General features: G+C 35.9%; 1 protein-coding gene across 2 annotated transcripts in view; it reads left to right on the top strand.

The window, feature by feature from the left end:
* Positions 1–3,252: 3,252 nt before the first annotated feature.
* LOC121408724 (sin3 histone deacetylase corepressor complex component SDS3-like) overlaps positions 3,253–15,865 on the top strand; it is a 16,453-nt gene continuing 3,840 nt past the window's right edge. Inside the window, exons 1-10 of one of the 2 annotated variants that reach the window (XM_041600331.1) lie at positions 3,253–3,433; positions 5,828–5,894; positions 7,146–7,293; positions 8,432–8,491; positions 8,771–8,867; positions 9,672–9,767; positions 10,139–10,200; positions 10,484–10,511; positions 12,530–12,580; positions 15,177–15,499. In XM_041600331.1, the coding sequence (XP_041456265.1) occupies positions 3,310–3,433; positions 5,828–5,894; positions 7,146–7,293; positions 8,432–8,491; positions 8,771–8,867; positions 9,672–9,767; positions 10,139–10,200; positions 10,484–10,511; positions 12,530–12,580; positions 15,177–15,499 (1,056 nt within the window). In that variant the 5' untranslated portion in view covers positions 3,253–3,309. The remainder of the gene's footprint in view (positions 3,434–5,827; positions 5,895–7,145; positions 7,294–8,431; positions 8,492–8,770; positions 8,868–9,671; positions 9,768–10,138; positions 10,201–10,483; positions 10,512–12,529; positions 12,581–15,176; positions 15,500–15,865) is intronic. The other variant, XM_041600332.1, reaches the window with a different exon arrangement.

Raw genomic sequence — 15,865 nt, 5'->3', positions numbered from 1 at the left:
ATAAGATGGAAAAGGGGCTTATCAAAGGTATGTTTCACAGAGGAACTGTTCGTCAAAAGACTCAAGGCTTACTATGATAATGTATTTGCCCCCGGTCAGGGGCAATTTTTTTTTCATTTTTGACAATGGAAATGACAATTTACAGGCAGAAAAGTGCCTTCGTTTACTTTTGTCCTTAAATAATTTATCATTTTTCTATTTTCAGGGGGGCACATTGGGGGGGGGGGCAAAATCTCGTTTTGCCCCCCAAAATTTTATTTGGGGGGGGGGGGGGGCAAGTGCCCCCCCTGCCCCCCGCTTCCGGCGCCTTTGGTAGTAGCAGTAGTAGTAGTAGTAGCATTGGCGACGGAAGCCAAAGAATAGGGGGGTCCACCTGAAATTTTGGGATGGGCACGTACAGGTAAAAAAATTGGACAAGCAAAAAAAAAAAAGAAAGAAAAAGAAAGTACGTTAGCAACCAAAATTTTAAGGGGGACACAATTTTTTTTATGGAGTCCACGTACCTGAATTTAGGGGGGGGGGAATGCAGAAAACAAAATTGACAGCCCCCCCCAAAAAAAAGTTTTCAACAGAAATTTAAGGGAAGGGTTCCGCGCCCCACCTTAAATTTAGGGAGGTGGACAAGTACAGGACCCCCCGCTTAGCATTAGAATTGTTTAGAATTAGCATTGTTTAATACTATATGATTCAGTCAAGTCGGTCCCTATGGTCAAATCTGTAAAAAATGAAATATTGTGTAATTCAAACGATAAAAAAAAACAAAATAAATAGTGAGTGATGGACATCATCGGCTGACTCATTTGCATGTCACTGAGTTTTGTGAAAAATAAGCGAAACTTTAAAATGCCATAACTTTCTTATTTTACATCCGATTTTGATGAAATTATCAGTGTTATGCTAGTTTCATTTTTCTCTATTTATTCAAATCAACATTTTCCTGGGGTGGACTTGACCTTTAAATATAGACCAATTACATTGCAATCAAGAATTCGCATCTTTCTCAATGATGCGAACTAGCGCGAAGCGTACGTGAGCTGAACTTTTTGATAACCGATGTAAAAATTGAACATTTCAAGCACGTTCTACAAGATAAAGCTGGGTAAAATAAAGACGAATGTCAGCTCTGAAATCATCGATATACTGATCCGAAATCTAAGATTTTTAGCACACGGCACGCCTAACATACAGGAAAATTGCAAATAGCTATGGGTCTCATCTCACCTAACAATAATGAAAATACGAAGCGCGAGCTATATTCACGGAAATATATAGGCTATACTGGCCTCCCGGGGGGGGGGGGGCACTTACATTGACGAGCGGATACCATGCGCGACCAAAAAAAAAACACGTAAAAAGGATGTCCTTTTCACGATAGGGCACGTTACGTACGTACCGTGAAAAGGGTGTAAAAAACACAAAAATAATAATAAAAGGGTATCTATTTCGCTAGGAAAATTACGTGTTTAGGGTCGAATTCGCGGGGATGATAAAACAAAATTAAAATGTTTTATAAAGGATGTCCTTTTAGCCTCAACACTAGTGTTTAGAGTCCTATTTGCGCGAGGTGTAGAAGGTGGGGTCGTACTAAACCAAATAAGGTAAAGTCGACAACCAAAGGACCCGTAACAATAAAACATTCCTGTACTTGTTTAGGGGTTCATTTCAGGGAATATTTGCCAAGAGTATCGTTTTGTTTCCAATACTTGATAAGGGTAGGGTTTCACACGCCAATACTTGTTAAGGGGTGCATTTTCAGAATATGGAAATTACGTGTTTAGGGTGCTTTTCGAGACCCCATGGTCGCGCATGGTATCCACTCGTGAATGGAAGTGGCCCCGGGACTGGCCTATAGAAAGATGCCATTTCAAGGGCGGTGGGATCTTCATGAAGACGACACGGATCATTAATCAAATAATTCATGTATCGTGAGCCAAACATTATTTCTATATTCAGCACTTTTGCAAAAAAAAAACAAGATATGAAAACTCGAATCACGAACAAAATATCCCACATCATCTTTAGCAGAATATTATTAACTTTCATTCACTTTTCGTTTTCTTTTTTTTCTTCCTCCCCTCCTTTTGTTTACCCTCGCATATGGCTTGGATTTGAGGTCGGAACTATATGGCTCTGCGGAGGAGCGCGGGGGGGGGGGCAGTATTAGTGTATTTTGTTTTCTGCACCCCCTCCCCCCAAAAAACGATCACAGTTTTTGTAAAATCATGAATCAGATGGCTGTAACCACAATTTTTACATACCGTACCCGGGATACCGTGTGAGTAAAAAAGAACATGACCCCTTACAAATCCCAAGTTAGTTTTTCTTAAATTTGGGATAGGTGTCGAGTTTTTTCCACATGAAAAGGGATAGATTTAATAGTACACTAATAATGCGAGAGCAAAGCACGAACTTTAACTTTTGTAACATATTATTAACATAACATTATTAACATAATATTAGACATATTAAGGGAGCATCGATCGAGAGGCTGGGGTACAAGAGAAAAAGAAAAAAAAATGGAGTATAGGAAAAGGATTTTTTGCGCAATTAACCATTTTATTTATTATGTTCCCACATGGCCACATCCAAATCAATTCGACAACCATTTTATTTTTCTTTGCTAACCGAGTGATAGATGTGTGGAACAGTCTCTAGAAGATGTAGTTAGGCCTACTGCGGAGCCTATGCTTGTGCGCTCACTGATTGTATTTAGACTGAGTGGATAGGTGTGGGATGTCTAACCTGTGCAGGAGTGTTGAGAATATGGTCTTAGACACTGAGACGCTAAGTGTGTGAACTGTACGTGAGTCTCATTTGATGATATTGCTAAAGAGGAATGGAATACATGAATTATAGGATATTCAAACAATTTTTTTTTTCTATCCACGATACCCCCGGCGATACCCCTGTCAACACAAGTAGTGCATCTAATTTTGTCTGAAGCCGAGCCGTAATGGACATTCTACTTTGATCGATGCACATGCTCAATCCTACAACTTCGTTGGACTAAACTAACTAACTAACTAACTAACTAACTAACTAACTAACTAACTAACTAACTAGCTAACTAACTAACTATATACATGTATACTGTACATGATTTAGTATTGGTTTTATTTCCTTGAAGACACCGCACAAAAATTTTGTTACATTTATTGGTCTCCTAATTCACCTACGTTAATAGTCGCTCAATTGCAACTGAAGAAGGTCGACCGGCGTCAATTTTTTTGTTGTTCGGTAACAAAATAACGGCGATATCAATATAATTATTGCATTATTTCAGATAATATTAGTGATTTTCACCCAGATATGAGTATCATGTTGGGAAATAAATCCCTGCCGAACGGCGTTGATCCAGCTCGAGAATATGAATTCAGCGACAGTGAGGATATTCGAGACAAACGGACAACTGCACAACAAGAATCAGATGAAGGTAAACATGGTAAAACTCGGGATGGGAGTCGGGGCAAAACTAACCCAGGCAGGGCCAGGGTCCGGGGAGCTCCGGCCCGCTTCCCAGGAGACGACGGTGCAAAACGAGGGAGACACTGCCAGTCACTGCGGTAGATTAGGTAGATTTGGGGTCTCGATAATAATAATAGTATGGCAAGTTCCCCCAAGTCTGCGCAGTACCCCAGCCCAGGCCCCATAACCTCGTTCGTAGGATGAGTGCAGTCAGTGTCTGCGCACACGCGTTTCTGCGCGAATCAAAGAAAGTTAAAGAAGATACGGGACAACCACAGACTTTACATGCAATAGTTTTTAGTCATAGAATAGATATTCATTGAATTCAAAAAATCTGATTTAAAATGGTCGAAAAGTAATGAATTTTTGGAATTTCATTTGACGGCCTCAAAAAATGCATTTTTTTCATCAAAATCCCAGAATCGTGAGCAAAGTGAATGGTAGACCAAAAGCTTCGGTCTCTGTTTTGTTGGTTGTTCAGCTGAACTTCGTTGGCTTCACTCACCAAATACAGAGACCGAAGTTCTTGCGCGATCTGTACAGGGGACTCAATGGCCATATGTTTATTTACTTAAGAGTTAAGATCGGATAAAACGGGGAAGTGAATTTGTGCGACAGCCGAGGTAAGTCACTGTTTTTGTTCCTTTTAACTTCATTTTTCTCCGTTTTTTGGCAATTGATGCCAAGAGGGAATATAAATTTGCACTCTGGTCACTATAATTTTCGAAATTTTTATTCATTAAAGACAAAAATTGAAAAGCCCCGACGGGGGGATTTTGCATTGCAAGTCCCCTAATGGTGGCTGCACGATAGCGAGCCGTCTGTGTACAAGGAGAAATAAAAAAAAATGTTAAAAAACTCCTCGAAACAGACGGCTGCCAGCTGTTTGAGTGAATGGGTGCGCAGACATGGGGTACCAAATTATTTTTTGGTTCAATCTGGAAATGACTGCCCGATATTTTTCCAAGAAAATAATATATTTCTTTCAAATTTTTATGAGATGTTTGGTTCATTTACTCATAATAATATGAGGAAAATTATCAACTGAAAGATTTTGTGAAATAAAAAGAAACTCATGTAAAATCTTAACTCAAATCGTTAGGTCCGAAGACTTTGGGACCACCATCATAATCTTAATCAAATGCGGAAACAGAAATTATGCACTTGACATATCACAATATGGATGAATGGAGGTCTATCGTGACACGCAAATACTGGCATCGAGACACAGACTGGAACCTGAAAACCCCCAGAAAAGTTCTGTCGCGATACTTCTTTCAAAATTCAAAACAAAATGGCTGATCGAGACCAAGGTTATGTATTTTTTTTTGAGGTTTCACTGCCTCAATGTCAATCTACTCCAGTCCTGGTCTCCCTTGTTTTGCATGGTCGACTTCCTAGGTAAGCCCCAAACTAAGAAACGTTAAAACTAGCGTGAAAGAAAAGAAGAGAAGACGCCCGTACATATGCCAGTGTATCCTACATGTAATCCTATTACCGGACACCTGTATTTCAGTGCTTAAAAATGACAACTAGAGAGGAAATAAAATCAAGAAAAATTTGCACTTGCTATTCCAAATATGAAAATTATGAAGATGATAAAATCGTTTTCTTTGCATTGCACTTACCATGCTTGCCGCATACTGCATGCCCCTCCACAAAAAATTATTTTTGTGTGTGAAAAATTACATCATGATTCTGAAGGGGTAAAGCAGACCTTCATTTTTGAGGAGCGCGATCGCGTCGGCGCTCCTACCGCGATTAAAAAAATTAGGAGAACAAAAAATCGCGCTCCAAAAAAAAATTGCTGAAATTTCACATTTTGCATCTTTAAATCCATGAAATGGCCATCTATTTTCCATAATTCCTTGAAATTATTTTGATTTAGTTAAAAACCATCAGAAAAATGAAGAATATTCACCTCTTGCCCGACTCTGATATGAATTTAAACTCGGTAAATATTGTAGTCCCATATCTAGATTTTCATGGCAACACCATGGAAGTCCTTGAAATTATGTTCAATGTATTGCTCTATGAAATGATCTCGATGGTTTTAGAGGTGTTGTCGCATGAGTTTTATCTCCCCGCATAAAATCCCATCTTTGTACCTTGATGTTTGGGTAGATGTACATGTACATGTAGCATAGTGTAGCAGTAGTGTAGTGGTAGTGAAGTGGAGTGGAGCCCAAGAATAAGTTATGGAATCAATGATTTTGAACTCCTTTAGCTTTTGTTTTTGAAAGAACAACAACTTTGAATCAGATCCATTGGAGTCATAGGGCATTGTGGTTAAATCAAGAGTTCATTGAGTTTCCCTAGAACTCTAACCATATATACATGTAAAAAAAATGCTTGTTTTCAGATACTGAGGATGCTAGTGAAACAGATGCTGCTAAACTTGAAGAGGAGTACACGGAGATGAAAGAAATGTAAGTTGAAAACTTTTTTGCCCGATTATTGCTCGGCAACTAGTATTTTTTACCAAGCCAAGAAAGCCAATTTTCAGATAAAAGTGACAATTTCTAATTTTTCACATAGTTTGACCATAGAAAATATTTTAAGTGAAAAAGGGCACATTCTGTTTTTACTTATCAGTTCAAGAAGTATTCTCTAATTTGGGGTATTTATTAGAGCATAACGAATCTTGTCTCACATACAGATTTTGTTAGATTTCAGCTTCTTTTCTTGTTAAATTTTTTTTCCAAAGGTGTTGGGATTTCAAATCATATGTTCTTTGAATCCATGGTCAACTTTTACTTTGTGAGAATATCGTAATTTTAGAATGTTTCTCACCTTTCTTTGTTTTCTTGTTTCATAAGGGAAACCTGGGTCACTCACCTTTTTTATAAGATGTATTTCCTTTGACAGATTGTATGGCAACATAAAAATAGATATAACTTATACATGAATACATGTAAGTTTGCAATTACTTTGCTTTTAAAAAGAACCAGTGAGCTTCTTGAGGAAATGTAAATTATAATACTTCGTAGTGCTTTTGTCTTTTCTCATAATGAGAGGATTGTGGGTTATCTCAAAAGCCTACCACAGGCTTTAATGTTTCATTCATGCAAATGATGTATTACATTCCCAATCATATTCTATGTTTACTGACACTGCAGAAGACGTCTTTGTACCGTTTATACTTTCTCCTATGAGTCTATTCTTTTTTTTTTTATAGATTTTGAACCCTTTGTCCATAAAGTGCAGTATTATAGTTTTCATTGAATGCAAGTCTCTGTCACATACATTGGTCTTCAAGTGGAGATTTGCAATACACGTGAGGTTATACTTGTCATGAAGGGCTATGAAACAAAGTTCATACCCCCCTGAAAATAGGTATGCTGCTTGAATTTATGTCAGTGCTTGCAAGGCATTTTTTGTGTGTTGGGTACTACATTCCCATGATATACCTGTAGTGGCAAGCGAGCTCTTTTCTTTCTTTTAATGCAAATGACAATTGACAGAGACTACTTTGATCTTGAAGTGAAGATCTGGTAGACTTCGGTTTTTATATATGGGGCACTGCATTGCAATATTGATGGCTGTTGGTAATGAAAAGGAAACTGCTATTTTCATTTATAAATATGTTCCTAATTCTCACATAAGTTTGTCATGATAGGATGGGGGTTTGGATAATCATCACTGATATTTTCTTTCGAATTTTTATTGATACTTCTCAGGATTTACAAAGAGAAATTGGCAACATTGAAGAAACAACTTCAGCAAGTGATGGATGGAACGCACCCCGAACTCAACAAAAAACTCAAGAAGATGGAGCAACAATTCAAAGAGCGTTTACGCATGGCAGAGATTGCTAAGCAAGTGGAGGTATGCTGCTTCAACTTCTTATCATACAAACTTGTATTAAAGTAAACTTAAGTGAAATGCTCTGATGATAAACACAGAGTGGCAATTAGCCGATGCAAGGCTGATACTGTCAGCTTGGAATGTACATGTAGTATTTTGAGTATTATCAGATATTACAAAACTACTCTAAAATAGACATTCAATAAGTCAATGTTACAAATCTAGCTCAGAAAAAGTTGAGTCTATTGAATACAGTATATGAAAACATTAAAGGCAGAGTTTAAAATATAGGGTTTCATGTTGATATAACTAGAGAAAATAATAATGACACTTTCTTGTGGTTCCAATAAGCTTAATCTGATCTCAGTCTTCTCTGTATATTAAAATTCTAAAACAAGCATATTAATGAATGCAAAGATCATTTGTCAAAATTTGATGATGATGGTTCTTGAAATAAGACTTATAGAAAAGAATAATAATGACACTTTCTTGTGGTTCCAATAAGCTTAATCTGATCTCAGTCTTCTCTGTATATTAAAATTCTAAAACAAGCATATTAATGAATGCAAAGATCATTTGTCAAAATTTGATGATGGTTCTTGAAATAAGACTTATAGAAAAGAATAATAATGACACTTTCTTGTGGTTCCAATAAGCTTAATCTGATCTCAGTCCTCTCTGTATATTAAAATTCTAAAACAAGCATATTAATGAATGCAAAGATCATTTGTCAAAATTTGATGATGATGGTTCTTGAAATAAGACTTATAGAAAAGAATAATAATGACACTTTCTTGTGGTTCCAATAAGCTTAATCTGATCTCAGTCTTCTCTGTATATTAAAATTCTAAAACAAGCATATTAATGAATGCAAAGATCATTTGTCAAAATTTGATGATGGTTCTTGAAATAAGACTTTGTTGAAGCATCAGTATTTAGAAAAGAAAATACAAATCTAATAAGGACAAGAACAGGTCACCAGTTGTGTAGAAAGTCTTTTGTAATGACAAAAGCGCTATGAAACACTGCCCTGGCCTTGGTATATTGGTGATTTGATTCTTTATAAAGGACATTAGTGTTCTATGATATCAACAGGAAATGAAAGAGATGTTACTTGTCAATATTGATAAGAGAAAATCTTTTTCTTGATTCATTTCAGATGGAGCTTGTGGAAAGAGAATATCTAAAGGATCAGAAAAATGCTGGCAAGGACTTTGAGGTAAGAAAGACTAATTCACATCCTGTAAAAGTAAATGTAATGCTATCTCTTTATCTCTGTACGATATATCTTTAAAACTGTTGAGTGTATTCCTCCATCCACCACAGGAGGCTTTACCATTTTGAGATCTTCCATCTGTGTGTGGATACATTTTCCACACAGTATTTGGTGGGCCATGACAGAAGACACCACTGCTGATGCACCGCTTTCTTTTATTTTAGCTATCCATCTTTCATATCAATCCTCTTTATCTTTCAATGTGTACTTTTGTGTCTGTAGTTAAAGAAAGTTGATCTCATGGAGACTCTGTTACTAGATCTTGATGATAGGAGGAGGATGATCGAGATTGAACATCAGTCAATGGAGCTAACAGGAGGTACGTGTAGGAATATTACTCGATCCTATCACTTTTAAAACTGAAGATAAATTGAGCTGGAAAAAATATTTCCTGTTAGAGTCTTGCAAGCTATTAAGCTTGATTTGAATTATTGAAAAATCTTGTTGTAGCATATGGGTTTTTATATGGTGAACCTAACCAAATATTAGGTTTAACTAAAATGTCAAAATCATTTTTAATTGCAATTATCATGTAATTGGAAGCAGTGTGAACATTTGTTTAAGAAGAAAAAGAAGAGATAAAACAAAGCGATCTGTTTGTCCAATTACATGGTGCTCAAAAGTTAGTGAACCCCAGCAGAAAATGAACTTATTGAAAGTGTTCAAAGTTATGCCATGTTTTAGATATTTAATTGTGAAGTCAGGTGATGAAATATTACATTCAATAAAGTTTTTTTCTTTGGGCTTGCTGAACATTGTAGTGTTGTTGTCTACAATCAACACTCAGCACGAAAGAGTCCAGCTTGTGGTGAGATTCATAAACTTTTGAGCACAACCTTATATGATGTGACAGCGTATTCCTGGGGAGTGTTTCATGAAAAGTTTAACACTGACTTTCACTAGCAGATGTTATAAGCTACTGAAAATCCTTGCATCTGATTGGCTGAGAGCAAATTAGTCAGAAAACAGATCACTGACGAAACTCTTAATGAAACGCTCTCCTGACATAGATTTGCTTCTAATGCACAGAATACCTTGTGACCTGCCTTTCAATTTGAGTGACTTTGTAAACACAACACACATATGACAATATTGTTGCTCTCTCATATCTTTTTCTCTCCAGATTCGATGGAGATTAAACCAGTTATCACAAGGAAACTACGGCGGAGACCAAACGACCCTATTCCACTACCAGAAAAGAGAAGGAAGCCTACTCCTGATATCCTTTTGTGCTGTTTTCATCTAATAAGAGAATTAATTAAGGAAGTCATTATTGCATAAAATGGGGCAAATTGTTCAGAAAATATGAATGCACATAATAAATCAGTGGGAACCTTTAATTTCAAAACTTTAAAATTGTGAGAACAACCCGACAAATCTGCATTTAAGATTTGACAATGCTGTTAACCTCATATTTTCTGAAAAAAAAATTCTTATAGAGAATTATTTTCAGTCTAAAGAAGGTTGCTACTTATATAAGAACTCTAAAACTGAACTAAAAATTTATATATCACTTTATTTTGCAATTCCAAATAATATTAAGAAGTTAATGGAAATCTACTATAATTTTCATCCTTGACTAATGGATACGTCAGTTCTGCTATACTTTAAACGACGATGAGATTGCAGCTGATCTCAAGGCCCTTACTAAGGTATGTACTATTTTCAATCAGAAGCTTTTCTCGCAGGATTCCTGTGCAGTGTCATGAAACTAATCTTATGATTCTTGTCATATGAAGAATTCAACCATTTTGTATTCAACTTGTTGCTAGGTGCTTTGTATCTTAGCTTTTATTGATAGTATTATTGTATATTAGCCCCGCAATCAAATACTTAGCTTTGGGTTACCAGACCCTGAATATATTTATTTTCTCCTGTTTCATATGAAAGGTATTGAATTGACTCTTCTCTATTCTATTCTTATATTTCATACAGACCAAGAGTGGGACCACCAAGAAATCAGGTACATTTTCAAATTTTTACGACTTTAATAAGCATGATGATTTTTGTTGTGTAAACTGCATGTTCTTGGTAAAGGGTGCATTTGTATCACAAGATATTATAGATGTAACAAGCCTGCACAAAACCTATAGTAAGTCGCTGGGCAGTGTTCTCTGTATTCATGGGCCCAAATAATCCTTGCGGATTGAAATCAATTCTTGCAAAATTTGCATCACAGAGTGATTTTTCCTCTGTCTTCAGTCTGAAGTCATGAAGTTTGACCAAAATGAGATACAATAATGTGTCAAGGCCAATTTGGAGACTTATTAGAGTTTCAGATGTGGTGCAGTCTGTACATCTCATGCTTTAAAGGGGAAGTTCACCCTGACAAAAAGTTTATTGTAAAAATAGCAGAAAAATAATAAAAAATATTGCCGAAGGTTTGAGAAAAATTCATCAAATAATTAAAAAGTTATTATAATTTCAATTATTTGATTTGTGACATCATATGCGAGCAGCATTCATACAGAGCGAATGGTAAAAAATCAAATAAATGTCATTTTCTCAGAAAATTGAAAATGTTTTTCACTCTACCTATTGTATATCAATAGACAAATCATTTCACACCCGATCATGAATAGAAAACAAAATTAAGTCATCAGGAACCATATAAAATTTGAAATTCATGCATTTTATATTACATAACAAATGGGGCAGCTGCTCGTCTATGTCTATGACGTCACAAATCCAAAACTTTGAACTCTAATAACTTTCTTACTTTTTAACGGATTTTCCTGAAAACTTCACCAATATTTTTTACTAACTTTTCTGCTATTTTTACAACAAAGTTTTCTTAAGGGTGAACTTCCCCTTTAATGGTGACCTTCAAACTCTTATTTTCTCATCTTGCCATCAAATTCATCTACATGTAACAATAGTTCAAGTAGAGGTGGTGTTTTCTGTGAATTGTTGATCATTTCTTGATTTCAAAGTTTACTATCTGCCCGATTGACAAAATTGGAAACTAGGTTCAGTCTACCTATTACGTGGTTTTTATCTCAGCGGTTAGATATCCTTTTCAACCTTTCTATGTGCTTTGGAGTGAATTAACCTTATTAAGGAAAGCATTGGGAAAGATGGGCAGTAGGACTACAATCAATCATGAAGAGTTATTCAGTTATTCATCTATTCATGATTACTAGATCAAAAAAATGAGAGAAAGTTATTTTTGAAAAATGATTACTTCCCCAATGTTATGTTTTAACTGTTCAGCTTTTCTCCTGAGTGTGTGAGGGTGTTGATGCATGTGTTCGTGTAAAATGTCTTTTCCTATCAATCATAAGAATCCACCATTTGCCTTCACCATAGAAAAAATAATACTGCATACCACCATGTAAATCTCTTCTATGAAGATTTAATTTTTCAGTTACTAAGTTTTAATAGTTTATACATTTAGAAAGGGAACCGTATGCCCTTTTTGTCACTGGGCATGGAATTCATGCTTTTTGGAAAACTTACATGTACTAGTAGGTACTGATGATTATATGAACAACGAAGTAAGGGCTGCATGATATTTCGATAATATTAAAATATAAACTGTGACATCAAAACTTCAATGAATAGACAATAACGAGCCAATGATATATTGCCTGTCTTGATATTGTAAACAATTTGGATTTTAATGTGCTTCAGATGAGAAATCTACATTGTATTTGCTATAAAACACAAATATATCTTCATTACTCTAATCCCAACCTCCCTTGCCTGTCCCCTAACCAATATCATACATGTATTCCTCCACTTCTACACCTGTTAGTCTTGTATAAAAATAAGTCATATGTGAACATCACTTCAAGTTACTTGGGGAAAGTATATTGCGATTTCATGTTGTTAACAGCTGGTTTAATCCAATACCCAAATATGCAATAAGATACAGCCTTAATAGTAAGTTTTAAGAAGATTATCCAGGGAAATGAGAAATATGAAAAGAAAAACAACAAAAACATGCACTATCCGGACAAGTGCCCTTTCTCTTGGCAGGGTCCATGCGGAAATCAGCAGAGAAGTCATCACCATGGAAGCCTAAATCCTGTAAGTTCTTGGCCTGCCTGCCTCCCTAGTAACCCCCTGGAGCTCTGTAACACAAACGTTAGCATGTTGATCGTAAAGTTGATTTGTGAGCTTGATTACAAGTGATCTGTGTAATCAAATCAGCCAAAGATCAAGCGTTATGCTTCGTGTTATGGAGCTCTCTTATCTGTTGCCACTTGGTCAAATCAAACTCCACATGGTCAAAATTCTTAGGCCCTTATTCTGATGTCGGGTTTAACTTAAACTCAGGTTGTGGTTTAAGTATGGATAGCCAATTGTTACATAAAACACTAACAGTAGAGATATAATATTTCACCTCATTTGGCTCTCAAATCATTCATAATTGTGTAGGAAGTATAAATAGATGATTGTCTTCACCATCGATGAATCAGGAAAGAGCACAGTAAACATAAGAAATATACTAATAAAAATTTTGACACTTTTGGCTTCCCATAATTTTAGCACAGAGTTAGACCATGGCCTAAGTTAAACCCGACTTCAGAATATGGGCCTTTAACCAGTTAATATACTTCTATTACCAGTTTATCCAATATCCTTTTGGCTAAAGTATTTAGTCCTACTTGCCCTGCCCAATTGTTCGCCTTGGTTTAGACCAAATAGTAATTTCATATAACCTTTAGTATTCATTAGGCCAATAGCCAGTAAGATAAATAGAAAAATGGACCAAATGGCCCCTATTCTGAAGTCGGGTTTAACGTAAACTCAGGTTTCAAGTTGCTGTTTAATTATGGACAGCCAATTGTAACATAATCACTAACAGTAGAGATATCATACTTTCAGCTCATTCGGCTCTCAAATCATTCATAATCGTGTAGGAAGTATAAATAGATTATTGTCTTCATCATCGATGAATCAGGAAAGAGCACAGCAAACATAAGAAACATACAACTTAATAAAAAAATTTGATACTTTTGGCTTCCCATACTTAAACCACAACTTTAAACCTGAGTTTAAGTTAAACCCAACTTCAGAATACGGGCCAATGGGTTTAACCCAAATGAAGACAGCCCGTGTGGATATTAGATCTAGTGGTTTCAGACCAAACGTGCATTGACCCCCTTTGTCGCAATAGTTACTTGTTATTCAGAGCATGGAGGTTTTTGTTCATAGAAACACAATTTATTTTGTCCCTCTTGTTAGATATTTGGTTATGTTCTCATGTGAAAGTTAACTACCATTCATTTCCTACTTCAGGGAGTGGTGTAGTGATGATTCCAGGGAAGGAGTATTAAGATTTAATAGTTAGTAACCTTAAAAAATCTTGGGGGGGTGGAGTCTGCCCCTCAACATTTTTCTTGATAAATCTGCCGCACAAATTTTTTAAACTGTGCTGTTGGCAGTTTACTTTCAAGTCTCGCGCAACTTTTGAGAACGAATTTGCGATGCCGGGTACACGGTTACAAAATTATGCAACATTATGTAAGTTGCATGTTGAACCAAAAATTGCTTTAAACATATTCGTGTAAACACATGTTTATTTGATTACAGAATTTTTACTCTTACAGCAATTAATCCTTGAGAAAAATTGCACATTAAGCCAAACATGAACATAACATGAAAGCTATAATTTAATCCTAATCATAGTTTTCTAAACAAGAAAAGAGAAAAACTATCACACCCTTAACTGTAATGAAACAATATTTTCAGAGAAATTCAAGACAGGAGCAATTGTAGCTTGATCACACATTTGATCTCCGTTTATCTTGGCTTAGTTGTTAGGTTTCAAGTTTAATATTTCTTTTTCACGGGTGATGTGCTTCCTATTATTTTGTGTGCCCTTTAATGATTGTTTTAATGTCACCCCTATTTACTTTAATTTTCAGCTGACTTTTTATCCATCTGTATAAAAATAACATAGCATCCATCTGTATACTTACCATGGATATACTTATTCACTACTAATACTGTGTCTGTAAATTCTCATTGCATGTGTAGATGAGGTCTTTCTCTCCGCAGTGGGTGACTCTATCCCCTTATCTCATTTTCTAGGCATTGTTTTGCTAACATGCTTCAGTAATTGATATGTAGCTTGATTCTCATGTTGTCATATTTCATTTTCTATTTCTTTCTGGCAGAAGTATAATTAAAGAGGAAATGAATATACATATTATGCAGTGCATATGAAATAAATCAAACAATATAAATGAAGTTGATATTAAAAGATTCTTTCATTATTATGATTTATCCTTACAGTGCATATTATTATTATAAAAACATTTTTTTTTTTTGGGGGGGGAAGCTGTTGACATGATTTTAAATATGGAGATTGTCATACTCTTCTCTATCAGATTCTGCATTCAGTAGTCCCAATCAAATGAATTCCCCTTTCTATGTATTATTATATTTGATTCATGTGCAAATACCTTATTATTTTATACATGATTGAACTATATTTAATGGAAAAACAAACTGACAAATTAGGTCATTGATGAATAAAGAAGTCACTGGTGTCAAGCCCACCGATACTAGAAATAAGCCAAATGATATTAAGGGGAAAGCACATCCAAGCCTCCCTACACCTATGCTTATTTGCATCTATGTTTGATGTGCTTTATTATTGCTCCATTTTGTGTAGCGTGGAAACCGAAGACTAGCATGAAATCTCACTCCAACCATGGCCATCACAACCACGGCAGCAGCAGTGGAGCAGCAAGCAACATAACCGGTAGCACAACCACCGGCAGCACTACCACTGCCACTGGCAGCACCAACACTACCACAACTTCTAGTGGTAGCCACTCTGCAGGGAGCAACAGCAACCACAAGTACAATGTCCGGATCGAGGATGGGAAACTGTTCTATGAGAAGCGGTGGTTCCACAGGGGCCAGAATGTCTATGTGGAGTCAAAGGATATGGGCAAAGTCAGCGCAATTGTTACCTCCATCGGCCAGATTGAGGTAAAGTGAATTTTGATATTAAGTTATTTTATGTGTAGAATGAAAGTGATTACTAACAATAATGAGAAGGGGGATCATGCATACCATTTCCCCTTGACAAATTGAAACATATTTGAAATTCGACATACATCATGTTACTGGCTGTGGTAATTTCTTTCTAACTTGTTCCTTCATTTGAAGACCAATTTTTAGGGTTTTTTTTTGTTTTTCATCACTGAAGTAAATATGTGTGAGGCATCTAGAATTTGTACAAATAGCTTTAAAACAATAATTCATCTAATCTCGTATGTAAATTTCCTGGAAAAGTACTCCTTCATTTTCATGATTCATACATGTACATATGTCATGGAGGATAGTACATATCGG

Source organism: Lytechinus variegatus, chromosome 2, assembly GCF_018143015.1.
Source record: "Lytechinus variegatus isolate NC3 chromosome 2, Lvar_3.0, whole genome shotgun sequence".
NCBI lineage: Eukaryota > Metazoa > Echinodermata > Echinoidea > Temnopleuroida > Toxopneustidae > Lytechinus > Lytechinus variegatus.
The sequence above is the reverse complement of the archived record's forward strand: the minus strand, read 5'-3'. Positions and strand labels throughout refer to the sequence as shown.